The 15,058-nt window shown below is 36.7% G+C and overlaps 1 protein-coding gene and 2 pseudogenes across 1 annotated transcript; 2 read left to right on the forward strand and 1 right to left on the reverse strand.

The window, feature by feature from the left end:
* The first annotated feature begins 1,821 nt into the window (after nt 1-1,821).
* On the forward strand, nt 1,822-7,154 carry LOC120219018 (annotated as a pseudogene).
* A 1,656-nt stretch (nt 7,155-8,810) lies between these two features.
* Nucleotides 8,811-11,284, reverse strand: LOC120218972 (annotated as a pseudogene).
* A 1,001-nt stretch (nt 11,285-12,285) lies between these two features.
* On the forward strand, nt 12,286-14,688 carry LOC120218964 (AP2-like ethylene-responsive transcription factor At1g16060). The gene is made up of 8 exons (XM_039215829.1): nt 12,286-12,650; nt 12,734-12,816; nt 12,952-12,960; nt 13,044-13,132; nt 13,251-13,324; nt 13,450-13,500; nt 13,669-13,745; nt 14,199-14,688. The coding sequence occupies exons 1-8, from the start codon at nt 12,448-12,450 to the stop codon at nt 14,240-14,242; spliced, it is 630 nt and encodes a 209-aa protein (XP_039071760.1). The 5' UTR covers nt 12,286-12,447; the 3' UTR covers nt 14,243-14,688.
* Nucleotides 14,689-15,058: the final 370 nt, after the last annotated feature.

Below are 15,058 nucleotides of genomic sequence, written 5' to 3' on the forward strand. Positions count from 1 at the left end.
AGAAATAGCTAAAAGTCCTCCCTCCTAATAACAACAAGTTTCACGCTCACAACGCATTTGCTTCCCCATTTCAACATCATCCAGGATAACTCTTCAACCTTGCTTTTTGTCTCCTTTGCTTTCTACATACTTGGATTTTAATTTATTTTCTCCTATTGTTTACAATATCTATTCCCTCTTTTTGTGAACAATTATGATATTTATACTTTCCACGCTCCCCTTTCCGTTTTGCCTTTGTAAAGTTGGATTCTGTTTTCGTGGTAAAAGTCACTACTTTTACACAAGGGAAATAAAAGGCCGTGCTCTCTGTTTCTTTATTCCCTTGTCTTTCTGCTGCAGCGATTAGTGAAGCAGTAGAAGATGCTTTGTTAAATTTATTACTAGTCCCCATACTATATGCAATCTCAACAATTTAATTTCATAGTTTTAAATTTATTTACTTTATAAATTAAAGTTTCAGTCTTAATCTAAGTAATAATTATCAAAATCATTACGTTAAAATCTGTTATTTTTAAATCTTTTATGACAAACATGTTATCACATGTGTAATATTCAATAAAAATTTATATTATTTTAATTAACAAATTTAAAGATAATTGTCTAAATTCTGATTAAAATTTTAAATATATATATAAATAAAAATAACTAAATTAAAGAATATAAGACTACATTTATACATATTATATGTGTAATAATCAAATTTAGACCTAACATATTTAATTGATATAATTTGAATCGTGACTATAATTTAAAAAAATTAAAACATACAAACTACAATTACCTAAATGAAAAGATAAGAACTAAATCAGTTGCGTACAATGCAATAAAAGTTGCAGATGTTGGGCATATGGAGCGCACAGGATATTTATTTATTTATTTTATTAGGAGAATTTCATGATATATTATAATAGATATTAAGACATTTGAATACAAACTAAATTAATGTTTTAAAAGTAATATTTACACCCAAGTTATTAGTTATCTTTTCCAAACAAAAAAAAAGAAAAAGAAATTAGTTTTTTTGTTAAATTAGTACTTATTTTGTCAAGTATCCAACCATGAAAGGAAGTTTAGTTCCATTTAATGAAAATAATTAGTCAAAATAATAAATAAAAGCTATAAATTAATTAAAATAAAATGGAACGGAAGTTGATTAGCCTACATACTAGCAGAGATAAAGAAGACACAGAAGAGAGCTCTCCTAGTCCTGCTAAACATTGTCGTTGGTTTTATTTCCTGCAGAAGCTTCTCTGTGATTTTCCCATTATAAAAAAAAGAAGCGGAACAAGACATCGATATTAATTTTTTTTAAAAAAATTATATCGTAAGAGTTTCGTGGAGAGAACCTTTGTTTTCAACCTTAAACATTTACACAATCCTCTCTTCACGTATTCGCTTTTTATTTCGTTTGCTCGCGGATTCCGGGATTCTTCTTCTTCCTCTTCTTTCACATTCTGTCGCCTTTTTTTCTTCTGTGGTAGTCTTTTTGGGTGGAGGGTTATACATATATTGTGTTTTTTGTTTGTGAAGCAAAAAGGGATATTTGGGGGTTATCTAAAGATTTTGAGGTTGATTTTTTTGTGTCTTTATAACTTTATTGTATTCGGTGATGGGCTGACTAGAATCAGAGTTTTTGTGGCATTTTAATTGGTGGGTCTATTAAGAATTCGGCGTTTTAAACAAATTTTATGGCGGCGTTGCTTTGGTTTAGGGATTCTGAGAAGGATTCAAAGTTAAAGTTGGGAACTTTATTGGTTTGTTATATCCAGGAAACATTCGCGGCTTCATTAGTATATTACTTGACAAGTTAGGATACAAGGACTGAGATTTTGGTGAATTATCCCTATTTCTGTGTGGGTTAGTGTGCCAAAACCTTGAATCTTAAGTGGTCTGTTTCGGGTTTACATTGTGGTTTCTTGGGAGCTGAAAAAAGATGAGTTCAAGTATCACAAATGATCTGATTCCTGAAGGTAAGCTTTTGGTTCATATTGCTGAGAACGGACATTCGTTTGAGCTCGATTGCAAGGGGACTACATTGGTGGAGGCAGTTATGCAATCGATTGAACTAGTTTCTGGAATTCACTTCAACGATCAGCTCGTTCTATGTGCAGAGTTGAAACTTGAGCCTCAAAGGCCACTTTCTTCATATAAACTTCCTTCCAGCGACCGGGAAGTCTTCATATTTAACAAGTCAAGGTTGCAAACTAATTCCCCACCACCACTACCCGAGGAAGTCAATCTAGTTGAAGTTTCGGAACCTCAGCCACCTGCGTCTTCTAGTGATCCTCATCCTTTGGATGATGCTCTTGACCCTGCTTTGAAGGCTTTACCTTCTTATGAGAGGCAATTTAGGTATCATTATCATAGAGGACACACTATATAATCGAACACTGGAAAAGTTTGATAATTGTGAAAGGCTGTTGAGGGAACAGAAGGTTCAGGAGAGGGCATCGGATGTTGCAGGGGGTAATTTAGATCAATATTATAGGATGATTCTGCAAAATTGTTCGGAGTTCATGAAGCGGTATAAGCAACAGCATCGTTTTCACACTGATTTGTTAGCAAACTTTGATAAGGATATGCAGAAGTTGAGATCCACCAAGCTTCACCCTACATTACAGACTGCTTCGAGAAAATGCTTATCAGATTTTGTGAAGGAAGATAACTTAAGGAAGTCCGTGGAAAACTGTAACAGCTCCCACAGGCAGTTTGAGAACAAAGTTTTGCAATTTAATCAGATGTTTGGTGAGGTGAAGCACAAGGTAGAGGAATTGTTCGCTTCAAGGGCTTCCTTGCCTATTAAGAATTTAGAACTAACCATCAAAGAGCATCAGCAGTACCTGAATGAACAGAAGAGCATTATGCAGTCGTTAATTATGCATTTGTTGTTTTCCTCATAGGCTCCTAGTAATTTGAAATCAGCCTCTTTACTAGGTGATACTGATCCAGCACTATGATGTTTATGTTAATGTTGTCACTCCAATTTTGAACTTTTGATTTTTTTTCTTCTTATGTTGGATAGTTGTTCTTGCAGGGATCGATTTAGGATTTGAGTGTTTGAGCAGTATGCCAAATCATTGCTTTTGTTATTCTTATGATCTTTGTAATTGATGACTTTGCACATTTATTACTGCAGCAAAGATGTCAATACAGTGAAGAAACTTCTAGACGACTGTTTGTCCTCTCAATTGTCTTCATCCCTTCGTCCTCATGATGCAGTTTCGGCCCTGGGTCCTATGTATGATGTCCATGACAAAATCATCTGCCAAGGATGCTGGCTTGTGAACGTGCAATATCAACGCTGCTTGACATTTGCAAGGATAAGAAGTATGAAATGAACATCTTTGTTCACACGTACATGCAAAAGACTACATATGTTACATACCACATCAAGGATGTCAAACTGCAGTTCCTGTATTCAAAGAGGAAATGGTGCGCCAGGAGGATATTTATGGACCTTAAGTTGGTCCGTGGAATTGGTCCTGCATATAGAGCATGACTTACTGAAATAATAAGAAGAAAGGCATCTATGAAGCTTTACATGGGCATGGCTGGTCAGCTGGCTGAAAAGCTTGCAACAAAGAGAGAAGTTGAGGTCAGGCGACGAGAGTTTCTAAAATCACATGGTTTGTACATACCCAAGGATGTATTGGCTTTCATGGGGTTGTATGATACCCCTAACCAGTGTGATGTCAATATAGCTCCTTTTGACACTGGATTGCTCAATATTGATATGCCTGATCTGGACCATTATGCTCCCGAGTATTTAGCAGGACTGCCTCAAGTTCGTTGTCAAATGAGAGTTATCATTCTGCTGATACTGAAGAGATCGCTGTAGATACTCTTGGAAAAGATGATTCCAATGACTTCCTTGAGGGATCTGAATTGGTTGAGATTGTTGGAACTAGCAAAATGGAAGTTGAGAATGCAAAACTAAAGGCTGAATTTGCTACTGCAATTGCCCTGATTTGTTCTTGTGGTCCTGAATTTGAATATGAATCACTTGATGATATTAAAGTCAATACTTTATTGAAAAATGCTGCAGAAAAGACCGCTGAGGCCTTGCATTTAAAAGATGAGTACGAAAAACACCTCAAACAAATGCTTAAGGAAAAACAAATGCAGTGTGTTTCATATGAAAATCGAATTCAGGAACTGCAGCAAAGATTGTCTGATCTGTATTCACTTGGGCAGAAGATTTCTATAACTAATAATGTCGCTGACTTTGGCCTTCGGGGTTCAAACAAGGATGATAGCAAGCGAGAAATCTCAGGTTGTGAGGTGAATATGCCTCGTATAGCTACATCTGAGCCCATGGATGAGGTTTCTTGCATTTCAAATTCTTTGGATGCAAAGCTGGGACAGTCTGGAAGGCAAACAAGCAAAGGTCGAGAACGGGTTGATGAGAATATGATGGAGTCATCTGGAATGCTCAATCCTCATTTGGATTCATCAATGCAGGCGCCACAACAAGAAGATCTGCAACTTAAAGTGAAAGATGGAAAAGAGAGGATGGTAGGACAGTCTGGCATGTCTCTCGCTAACAGTTCCACTGCTGAAAGCATGCCTGAGCCTCTGAATGCTTTACGTTGTGGGACAGCAGCCGAGCTAGGCTTAGATTCAAAAGTTGGTGGGGATCTTGTATTGGAATTGCAAAGTGCTCTGGAAGAGAAGTTGAACCAATTAAGTGAAACTGAAACCAAGCTTAAAGATGCTTTGGATGAAATTCTATGCTTAGGAGGGAAATGGAAACAAGTTGTAAACTTCTTGATGAATCTCAGGTAGTACCACACGAAATTTCTTCCCACTATTTTCATTTTGGTTTTCCATAGTTTTAAGCTAGATTGGACAAAGTTACCTGGAACTTTATGTGAAAGTGGGATAAAACTTAATACCACTTATTGGGCTGCCTATCTCCAACGGGCATTATAACATGTATGTGCAAGTCAAATGCTTTATGCTGCCTATTTTTTACTTCAGTACCTTTTACTTCATTTTTTAGTTTAGGGCGTCCAATTATGTATACTTTCCAGGGTAGACTACGAGTAAATTGTTCTTTTATTTGTACTGGCCCTAGTGGCATCCACAATTTGGGTGAACTGCATCTGGTTCATACTATACAAAACAATGTTTTAGGTGTTGATGTAACCCTTTAAAATTGAGAGAAACCCAATGAATTGTTGGTCGAACTAGGTGGCGATGTTGGATGAATGACGAGGAGTTTACTGGTGAACAATATATTATTGTAGAGAGGTTCTGAACTTATTTTGTTTTATTATGTGGATTTTGGAATATTGTTTTCACTGCCACTGAAATTTGATTTGAGGGGATGTAGAAGGAAAGCTTAGCCTTTGTTATTTCCATTGTAGTGTAAATTCAGCTATTTTATCAACCTTCTTGTGCTTGGAATCTATGCAATAAAATTTTGAGACACTCTTTTCCTCCTTCCAATGTCCGTTAAGCCACTCTTGTAGCTTGACGGTTATGAAGGGGGGTTTTAACGAGGCCTCCCTTTTTATCAAAAAAAAATCAACCTCTTGTGCTATGCACTAATTCTCTCACTGGTTACAGATGAACAGTGCTCACTTGGAGAATTGTTTGCATGAAGCAAGAGAGGAAGCCCAAAGCCATCGTTGTGCTGCTGATTGGAGGGCCTCAGAATATAATGCCCTCCGTGCATCGGCTGTTAAGATGCGTGGTCTTTTTAAAAGGCTACAAAATTGTGTCTGTGCTCCTGGTGTGATTGCCGGTTTTGCTGATTCTTTGCGTGCTTTGGCAGTCTTTAGCCAAGTAAGTTATTTGCTATAGTGATTTTGAGGTTTGGACGGCAGTTATATTTCATCCAGTTTCCTTCATCCACTAACACTTTCTATTCCACTGATAGGCCATTGATAGGGGCAAATGAGTGGTAGGCTTAGGGCTGGAAGGAAGTAAACAAGAAGCATACTTTTGCTCTCAATTTTATAACGCTTTTCCTTTTCAAACTCATTCTGGGGAAAAAGAGAACTTATGCTATCTATTCCTATGGAGTTTAAATGGATGATACATGAACATAATTATCTTCTTCTTCATTTATTATATTATATTTTTAACTTCTTTGATTGACAGTTTAATGACAATTATCCAAATATATGTGCTATTAAATTTCAGTTCCATTAATGATAGTGAAGATGATGGCTCTGTTGAGTTCCACAAATGTATCTGGGTCCTTGCCGAAAAAGTTGGTTTCTTGTCTAGGCATCGTGAAGAGCTGCATGAGAAGTACACTAATGTCGAAGCTGTAAATGAACGGCTTAGGAAGGAATTGGAAGGGAAAAATGAGCTGGTTAAAACTCTATTCACTAAGCATAAACATGAGAAGCAGGTAACATTGTCATTGTTCTCAACTTCGTAAGATTGGGTGGATGTGACTTGTTTGTACCATATATGTGTGTGTGCACGCGCTGAAACCATGAAAAGTAAGTTCCATAAGCTTTTGTTCTTGCATAGTCATTAATTATGTATTATGCATAGCAAGCTCTTGATTGCCTGTCCGTGTTTATGTTAATATTTCTCTTCCGTTTCATGTTTTCAATTACTAAGCATCTTTTTGCTGTTTAACTGACTAGTTTGAAATTTTTTTCAGGCAAACAAGGAAAAGATATCTTTCATCCGCTTGCAAGTCCATGAGATTGCTGCATTTGTACTAAATTCATCTGGCCATTACGAGGCCATCACCCGAGACTGTTCCAACTACTACTTGTCTGCTGAATCCGTGGCATTGTTTACGATCATCTACCAGCCAGCCAAGCTACATCGTCGGGCAGGTTGTGCACATTGAACGTCGAATTGTGAAACCACTGCTGCCTTCATCAAGTAGATCTGATTGTGGCAGGGAAGATCACGTGGATCAACTAACTTTTAATGCAGGGATAGAGCGGTTCACCCTGAATTCGGTATCAAGTTTGAACCCCTATGGTCTCCCAACTGGATGTGAATACTTCGTAGTTACAGTAGCCATGTTACCTGATACCGCCATTCATTCACCACCTCCTTCCTGATCCCTGCCCTGAAACTGCAGATGACAGAAGAAACCAAAGTGCACATACATATTAAGAATATAAGCGCTATCATGGTGGCAGTTGAACTAGATTTTCCTATTGTACAACCAATTTTAATCTCCTCTTTTGTAAATATTTGTAAATATTTATCCTTTTATGTTAAACGAAGCCTTTCCATCTCAATATCAGGAATCCATCTATTGGGACACAAATCTAGCTAGCAGGAAGAGTAACTGTTTTCCACGAGCCAATTGCTTAATCTCATGTTTGGTGCATTTAACGCTCACATTCCAACATTTTTAGGATTTCATTGATTTAAGTATGGACTTGAACTATTGAAACTCCTTGTGAGAGCTTTTCGGACAAAAATGGGCTTACGAATCAAAGTGTTTAAATTATTATTATTATTATAAAGTTATTATTTAATTCAAAAATAATGGAATAAAGCAATTGAGTTGAAATTATGGCATGCTAATAGATATTGTTTGACACGTTGACCATTCAGGTAGCTTTTGGCCAACGACAACTACATTTGACAATTTTTTTAATCCCAACATCAACGAGGAGATGAACTACCAAAACATTTGGAACGACCCTGTGCTTTCTTTTCCAACCAATACCATCGGTAAACAACAACCTGAGTGACCCTTTCCCTGCTTCCAGGCTATATATATATAACCCCCCAAAAAACTCAAAGTGTCAAACCATTAGACAGAACAACCACCTTCCTTTTCTAAGACACACTCTGCAGGGAAATGGGCTCTTCCAATTGTTTCGTTCTAGTCATTTTCATGGCTCTGTCACTGTTGAACATCAATGTTGGGCTAGCAGCACGTCATCTACTTTAGATGCCACCAGCTTTTCCCAGTGCAACGTTGCCACCATTTCCGTCTATCCCCAATCTCCCACAACCTGCATTGCCACACTGCCGACAACGCAGCCATCATTACCAAAGCCTGGAGCTCTACCTCCACTTCCTACCATGCCAACATTGCCTACCATACCTCCTCTGCCAAACATGCCATCCATCCCACAATACCTACTACCCTCCCATTCTTCTCGCCACCTCCTTCAAAAACTTCACAAGTCACTTTTATTTATTTTTATAGAATACTATAATAACAATATATCTATCATTTCCACTTCCATCTATTTTATCCTTGCAATGGACCATTCAAGTTGTGCTTACCGTGCGCCACATCTGTAGTAGTAAGGAGTAAGTAGATCGATGCACTTTAAAAAAACAACCAAACCAGTTTTCAATCCAAAAATTTACGCAGTTAAGCTAAAAATTTGGTTCAGTCGATTTTTTTTATAATTATCATCTTTTATCTATCCAAATAATAAATATAAATCTCCTAAGTGACTTTGCAGGAGTGATAAAATGTTCAAATTTTACTTCAAGATGCAAAGTGGTAAAGTCGTAAAATTTATCTCAAGAATCTGGTCACTTACGGATGACATGGTCCCATTTAAATCTAGATTAAACATATTTTGATAAATAAAGAAAAAAAAACAATATACATATAAGGACTCCATTGTTCTTTAAAATATAACATATTTCTTAATAAATTACCTGTCAGGTTGATTTTGTAGTTCTAAAATTGATTAAGTAAAAAAAAATGAGTCGATTGGAGCTGATGCAACAGATGTTAAATTTCATAGTATTTTTGTTAACGTACAACATTGTAGTGATTAGTTCAGATGTTGAACAGAACTAGAAACTTACTGAAAAAGAGAGCAAAAACTACTTTTATTGGGGAAGGAGGAAAATTACCCATTATCCCTAAAGTTGGTAACGACAAATAAAATCTAGTTTACCATTAAATGGGACATGACAACTGTTGTTCATTATCACCCTCCCTTGTAGGGTTGTTTCACAGTCATATTGCACAATAATAACAAATAAATACATAATTCCAAGTACACAGGCCAAAGGAAACGGAGCCGTAGCATTTTGAGGTCTTATATGCATATTTCCCAAGGCATGTCTACTTTGGGAACCCAAAATCATAGTTGTTCTATTGCCAAAAGGAAAAACACTACAGAATTGGCCTAATGAAATTCAATATCCTCAACTTTACTGACACAGCTTAAAGTTGCATCTCTACCGTCGTGTTCATTTCTACATATCAAGACCTTGTCAAGATGGCTATAGATTCCCACTCCAAGCTACATATGACATCCTGCACAGTATTATTTATTGAATTTTAACTGTTGTAAGGAACTCAGTTTTTACTTTAGGAAGAAAAAAAGTGAGTGAACTTTCTATTTACCGAGGGGTTCTGCTGATCAATGTCAAAGCTGTTAATTGCACAGGGTTCGCTAGCAGCTCCAAGGGTTCTTCGCCTATGCAGTTGGTACAATATTATACATGTCATTCATGAGATCTTTTGGGTAAGTCTCAACCTTAACCATTGTTCTGCCCGAGGTACATATTACACAATTCAATAATCGATACTAAAAGAACTGCTTACCTTGGTTCGATGGCTGCGAGGATCCCATCTTCGGAGCAGATCATAAACAGGTAGAATCCGTGTGGAAGAGATGTTGCCAATGTTTGAAGACCTTGTATAACTATCATACTGAACTTCCCAAACTTCACTTTCAGATAACAAGAATTGGAGCCTCACCTGCCCCAGCACCAGAAAGGACAATAGGCTGTTGTGTAGATCAAGCAAACAGAATTTGTTAAAATATTCTGGCATGGAAGTCGAGTAATCACCAAAGCATCAATGAACAAATTTCAATATGACAAAGCACAAACTCCTAAAGCTTTTTCCAACATTGTTTTAACGGAGGAAAACTGTTCAGATTTAATCTTTTGTGAAGAAAAAGTTTAATAAGTTAATACACTTAAAGCCGCAGATTGATTATCAAGAGCATCTTAGGAAATCGGTACATTAAGCTTTCCTATTGCTTACATACATAAATAAATAGCCAAAAGCTTATTTCCATTGGAAGCACAGAATCCCCTGCAAGTAACATTGAAGAAAGAACCATTTAAGTTTGGATAAGAATGTAAGTAACAACTGCTATAGCCATCGGTCATCTGCATAAAACTATTCCACTAATCTCTAGTACATCCTAGCACGAGCTAGCACCAACTAGCTATCATTTAAACACTTCATGGTCCGAAACCAGAACTAACAGTGAAATGGAAAAACATAACAATGAGAGAGCAGCAGCAATCTTACCAGACAAGTGTGTTTCCGGATGGATGAATCAATTGAATGCACAACTCCAGATGTTTTTCCTTGGCACCTGCAAGATAACATTAAAAGGGGGATTAGAATAACATCATTTGAAATGATGGGAAAGTAAGCGTGTATAATCTATAAATTATAATCATCACGATCACCGTTAATGAACCATATGTATGGTCATCTTAAGGAGCAAAGCTACTCAAAAAGAATAAAAGTAATGCAGATTCTCAAAAGCAGAGAAGAAGCACTATAAACATTCTTACGAGATTGGATATTAACACTTCATAATGCAAATTAAATTTAGTTAATATCTCACAATAAGTTCTACAGATTACATTCAACTACGTGTTTTCTTTTTCACGGTAAAACCAACAAAATCCACTCACCAGTTCCCCTTAAACTGCGAAACTGGTCCACCGGGTCTCCTCTGATCCCACCATTGCAATCCAAACCCGTAACCACCAGTTGCAAACTCACTCGGGGACGCCCACTTAACAGCGAATAACCCACTAGCCATTCGCGTCGAAAATTCTCCGGTAACTAAGCTTCGAAGAATCCCCAGCAAAACTCACCAAATTAACCCCCCATCTTCCCCAACACTCACGCACTCAGTCCCACCCTCCTTAAATCCACTGCCAAAACAGGTCCAGAATGAAACCCCAGCTCCGAAATCGTAGCCTTGGATTCCATAGCCCCACCGTTAATTAAATCAGAGGCCAAAATGTGAAGGGAACCCGAGACAGTGGCTGCAGCGAGAAGGGAATGAGAGTTAGAGTGGGCGGTTTTGAGGAACGAAATGCGAGAATAGGCGATGGCTGCGAATCTGTCTAAGGCGGAACCGGTGAAAGCCAGCGGACGGCGTCGATGTACTTGAACTGCGGGATTCTGTGAACTCTGAGGGGTTTGGGGGTGCTGCAACGGCCATGATTTCGGAGTTCTATGGGATTTTTGAAATGGGTTGTAAATTAACACAAATGGGAAACGGAAAGTGCTCAAGGTTTTCGGGCGGGCAAAATGAGGGCTTTGATTAAGCCTAAAGGTTGGTGACCTGGTGGGTTTGGTTGCTTTCCATTCAAATTATTTATATTTTTTTTATAAAAATAAGAGGAGAAACATCAACGCACTATGACATGGTCACCGTTCTTGAAGTAGAGAATCAAATATTTAAATTTTTAAATTAGATCAATTTTTTTTTTACACCTCTAATAATCACGAAAGTGAGAAATAATAGTCAGATTTTAAACAAGTTAAAGATCATCAAATCCATGATGCTAATCGAGAAGAATTCGTTAAATTTCTCAATACGAATAAGCATTTTCGTAACTAAATCTATATATGAAAAGTATCTGTCCATAATCTATAAATCAATGATTTAATTTAATCGAGTTCTAATATATTTAATTACCGACCACTGCGTGACGTGTTAAATTAGATAATTGAATTTCTCTTAAACTTATAGTATCTAATGTTAACTTTATATGCATTAACGTTTAGGATTTATCAACCCCTTTAATTTTTGTAGATTTGATATTCGGTGAATGATTAATAATATTAATTTTTAAATAATTAATTTCATGTGTAACAAAAAAATAATATATTTTATTAGTTATTTACCGTATCAAATATCTCTTCAATATAGGAAAAGTTATATATTTTTTAAAATTTAAAATCAATTAAATCACTGGATTTAATCGACTTAACCGATGATTAAAGCTCTCACTGGTTTGACATTCTATTGCTTGCCATTAAGACAAACTTGATTAATTGATTAATGCATCTACGTCAATACAGCTAGAATGAATTGAAACATTGTCTTATTTTCTGTACGATTAATCAGCTTCCACGTACAAATTTTATGAAGCTCAATTCATTTAAAAATTAGATCAAAGATAGCGGCAGGAGATAAATTATTAAAGATACAAAAATTAAATCATCATTCATCAGCCTATAGTGCGTAGGAAGGAAGGGCTGAACAATGTTTGCTATAAATGGAAGTGTTAAATGGGATTTAAACAGCACAAAGTTAGGTAAGACAAGAGAGAAGAGAGAGGTCTAGCCGGTTAAAGACGGCAAAGGCACATTCTTTACTGTGTAGCCGGCTATTTGTAATTTCCCCACCGTACAAATATTCCTCATCCATATCATTTTTCTATAATTTACCTCATCATCATCCCTTTAAAAACCTCTTCATTGGAGGGCTTATGGATGGTCAAGTTTTTTCCATGGCGAAATTATCACAGGGGAACCGCAGAAACAGTGCAGATAGTAATGGTATTAATAACAGTATGAGCATCGGCACCAGTACCACGAGCAATGGTGTTACAAAGGTGAAGAAGAGAACTAGGAGAAGTTTCCCAAGAGACTCGCCTCCACAGCGTAGCTCGATTTATCGAGGTGTCACTAGGCAAGTCTTTTTAGTTGTAAAAGTCACTGGTTTTCATGGTTTGAGTCGGTGGAGTGCATCTTCATTATTTGGATTGTTTCCAGGCATAGGTGGACGGGTCGATATGAAGCTCACCTGTGGGACAAGAACTGTTGGAATGAATCACAAAACAAGAAAGGACGACAAGGTAACCCTTTTTTCTTCTTCTTCTGATGAGCTTTTTTTTTACTTAATTGAGTTATATAACAATGTGTTTAATCAGTTTGTTCTTCTGCTTTTCATGGTGGCTGCTGCTGTTTATGCCTTAATACTCAAAATGCAGTCTATCTTGGTATTTACGTTAACTACTATTTTCTCTTTTATGGTGGTTTTCTTTTACCTCAATCTCTGGAAATTTACTACTTTTTCTTTCAGGTGCTTATGACGATGAAGAATCTGCAGCACATGCTTATGATTTAGCAGCACTCAAGTACTGGGGTCAAGATACCATTCTTAACTTTCCGGTATTAATGGAAGTTGTTAGCCAGCGTCTAATGGCATAAGATTTAATTTTGATGAGTCTGCTTTAAAAAGGTGGGGGGAAGAAGAAACATAAAGATTTGTAATATGAACAATATGCAGGTATCAACATACCAGAAGGAGTTGAAACAAATGGAGAGTCAATCTAGAGAAGAATATATCGGATCATTAAGAAGGTGAGATCAATGATTGATGAGGTTCTGTTACTTGTCACCATACATGCATAAATACGCTATATATAACTGTGTATAGAATGATGCGAATTCAGCTAATATTAATGTATTTGATCTGAATCTTGCAGGAAGTCCAGTGGTTTCTCTCGCGGAGTTTCGAAATATAGAGGTGTTGCCAGGTATTTATATATATGAACCTTATGTCCTACAACTTAATACGGTGTTTAATTTAATTGTTCGTATAATATTCTTTAAGAGAGTATCGGATAAATTTAAAATTCCAGTTTTTTCATTGAGCGACTACAAATCCCGTTGCATTTACTTTGTTTTTCAATGTCGAACAACAGACATCATCATAATGGAAGATGGGAAGCTCGCATTGGAAGAGTGTTTGGCAACAAGTACCTCTATCTCGGGACATACGGTACCATCAAACTCATCTGTTTTCTTCACCCGTCTTTATTTTATTGCCTTTTCTTTTCAATATTTTCCAAACCAAACTAGGTTCGCCAAATGTTATTTAAGAAAGCAACGCCCCTAGCAATGTTAATATTATGTTACATTGACACGAATATGATGCTTTTTTTAAAAATTTCTTTAGGACATTGCTTTCAATGCTTATGGCATTATGTAATGAACGCATTGATGTCCGAAAACGACATGTAAATTTCTTTATAATTTTCTTGATAGAAAACAAACACTAGAAACCAATGGAATGAGGCCAAGCATATCTTATTTGTGTCTGTTACTTAACGAAAGGGTTAAATCAAAGTCAATTTAAAAGGATGTCCACTGACCTTAAATACTGTTTTAATTTCAAATTACCCACCTAATGTTGGATTAATTGTTGTCTGGTATCTATTCATGACTGTTGCAGCTACTCAGGAAGAAGCGCCACTGCATATGATATGGCTGCTATAGAGTACCGGGATTAAATGCTGTGACAAACTTTGATCTAAGTCGTTATATCAAATGGCTTAAACCGATCAACCCGCCCCGAAACTAATCCCAACTCTAACATAGACACTACTACTTCAACAGTAACAAACCCTAGTCAAGAACTTAACCTAAGTTTTTAGTAACAACAGCAGCAGCAACGAAGACGACAACCCACGGGTGCAAGCCTCGTTGTCCCTAACGAAACCTTGCCGACTCAAGGCTGTGAATGCCACCTCAGCTCTAGGGCTTCTCCTTCAATCTTCGAAATTCAAAGAGATGATGATGGGCGTCGAATGTCGATCGGTGCCAGTTGACACTACCGATGTCGGAACCGATGCAATACAGCTTCCCTGAGAACGTGGAAACGTACTTGGAATGTCAAGATTCGAGCAGTCTGGGAGATGACGTTCACGATATGATTTTCGGTGAGCTCAACTCCTTCACGGCACCAATGTTTCCATACGACGACATTGGTTGCTAAATCTTTTATAAAAAAAAAAAAAGTTAGTGGCTGATTAATCATATGCATTATTGACGAGGATAATCGTCTCTAATTTTTTACATTAATTTATTAATATTTATATACAAACCAATAAAGATGCGTTGCATTTTAGATTTGACTTGGATTTGTGGAGAATGATGAACTGATTTTATGTGTGTAGCTTAAACAATGAAATATGAGCATTGTAAAAATTTACAGATATAAAATAAACAAACTGTTCTGTTGAATTGTTTGATTACGATTGTTTCGTGTAATAAATATGTGATAGAAATTAAAGTTGATGGTATGCATATTGG

Source organism: Hibiscus syriacus, unplaced genomic scaffold, assembly GCF_006381635.1.
Source record: "Hibiscus syriacus cultivar Baekdansim isolate YM2019G1 unplaced genomic scaffold, ASM638163v2 tig00110202_pilon, whole genome shotgun sequence".
Classification (NCBI taxonomy): domain Eukaryota; kingdom Viridiplantae; phylum Streptophyta; class Magnoliopsida; order Malvales; family Malvaceae; genus Hibiscus; species Hibiscus syriacus.

Coding starts and splice junctions, on each gene's coding strand:
- LOC120218964 (XM_039215829.1), top strand. CDS start 12,448: ATGGATGGTCAAGTTTTTTCCATGGCGAAATTATCACAGGGGAACCGC. Junction 13,325..13,449: donor TATATCGGATCATTAAGAAG/GTGAGATCAATG, acceptor TGAATCTTGCAG/GAAGTCCAGTGGTTTCTCTC. Junction 13,746..14,198: donor CCTCTATCTCGGGACATACG/GTACCATCAAAC, acceptor TGACTGTTGCAG/CTACTCAGGAAGAAGCGCCA.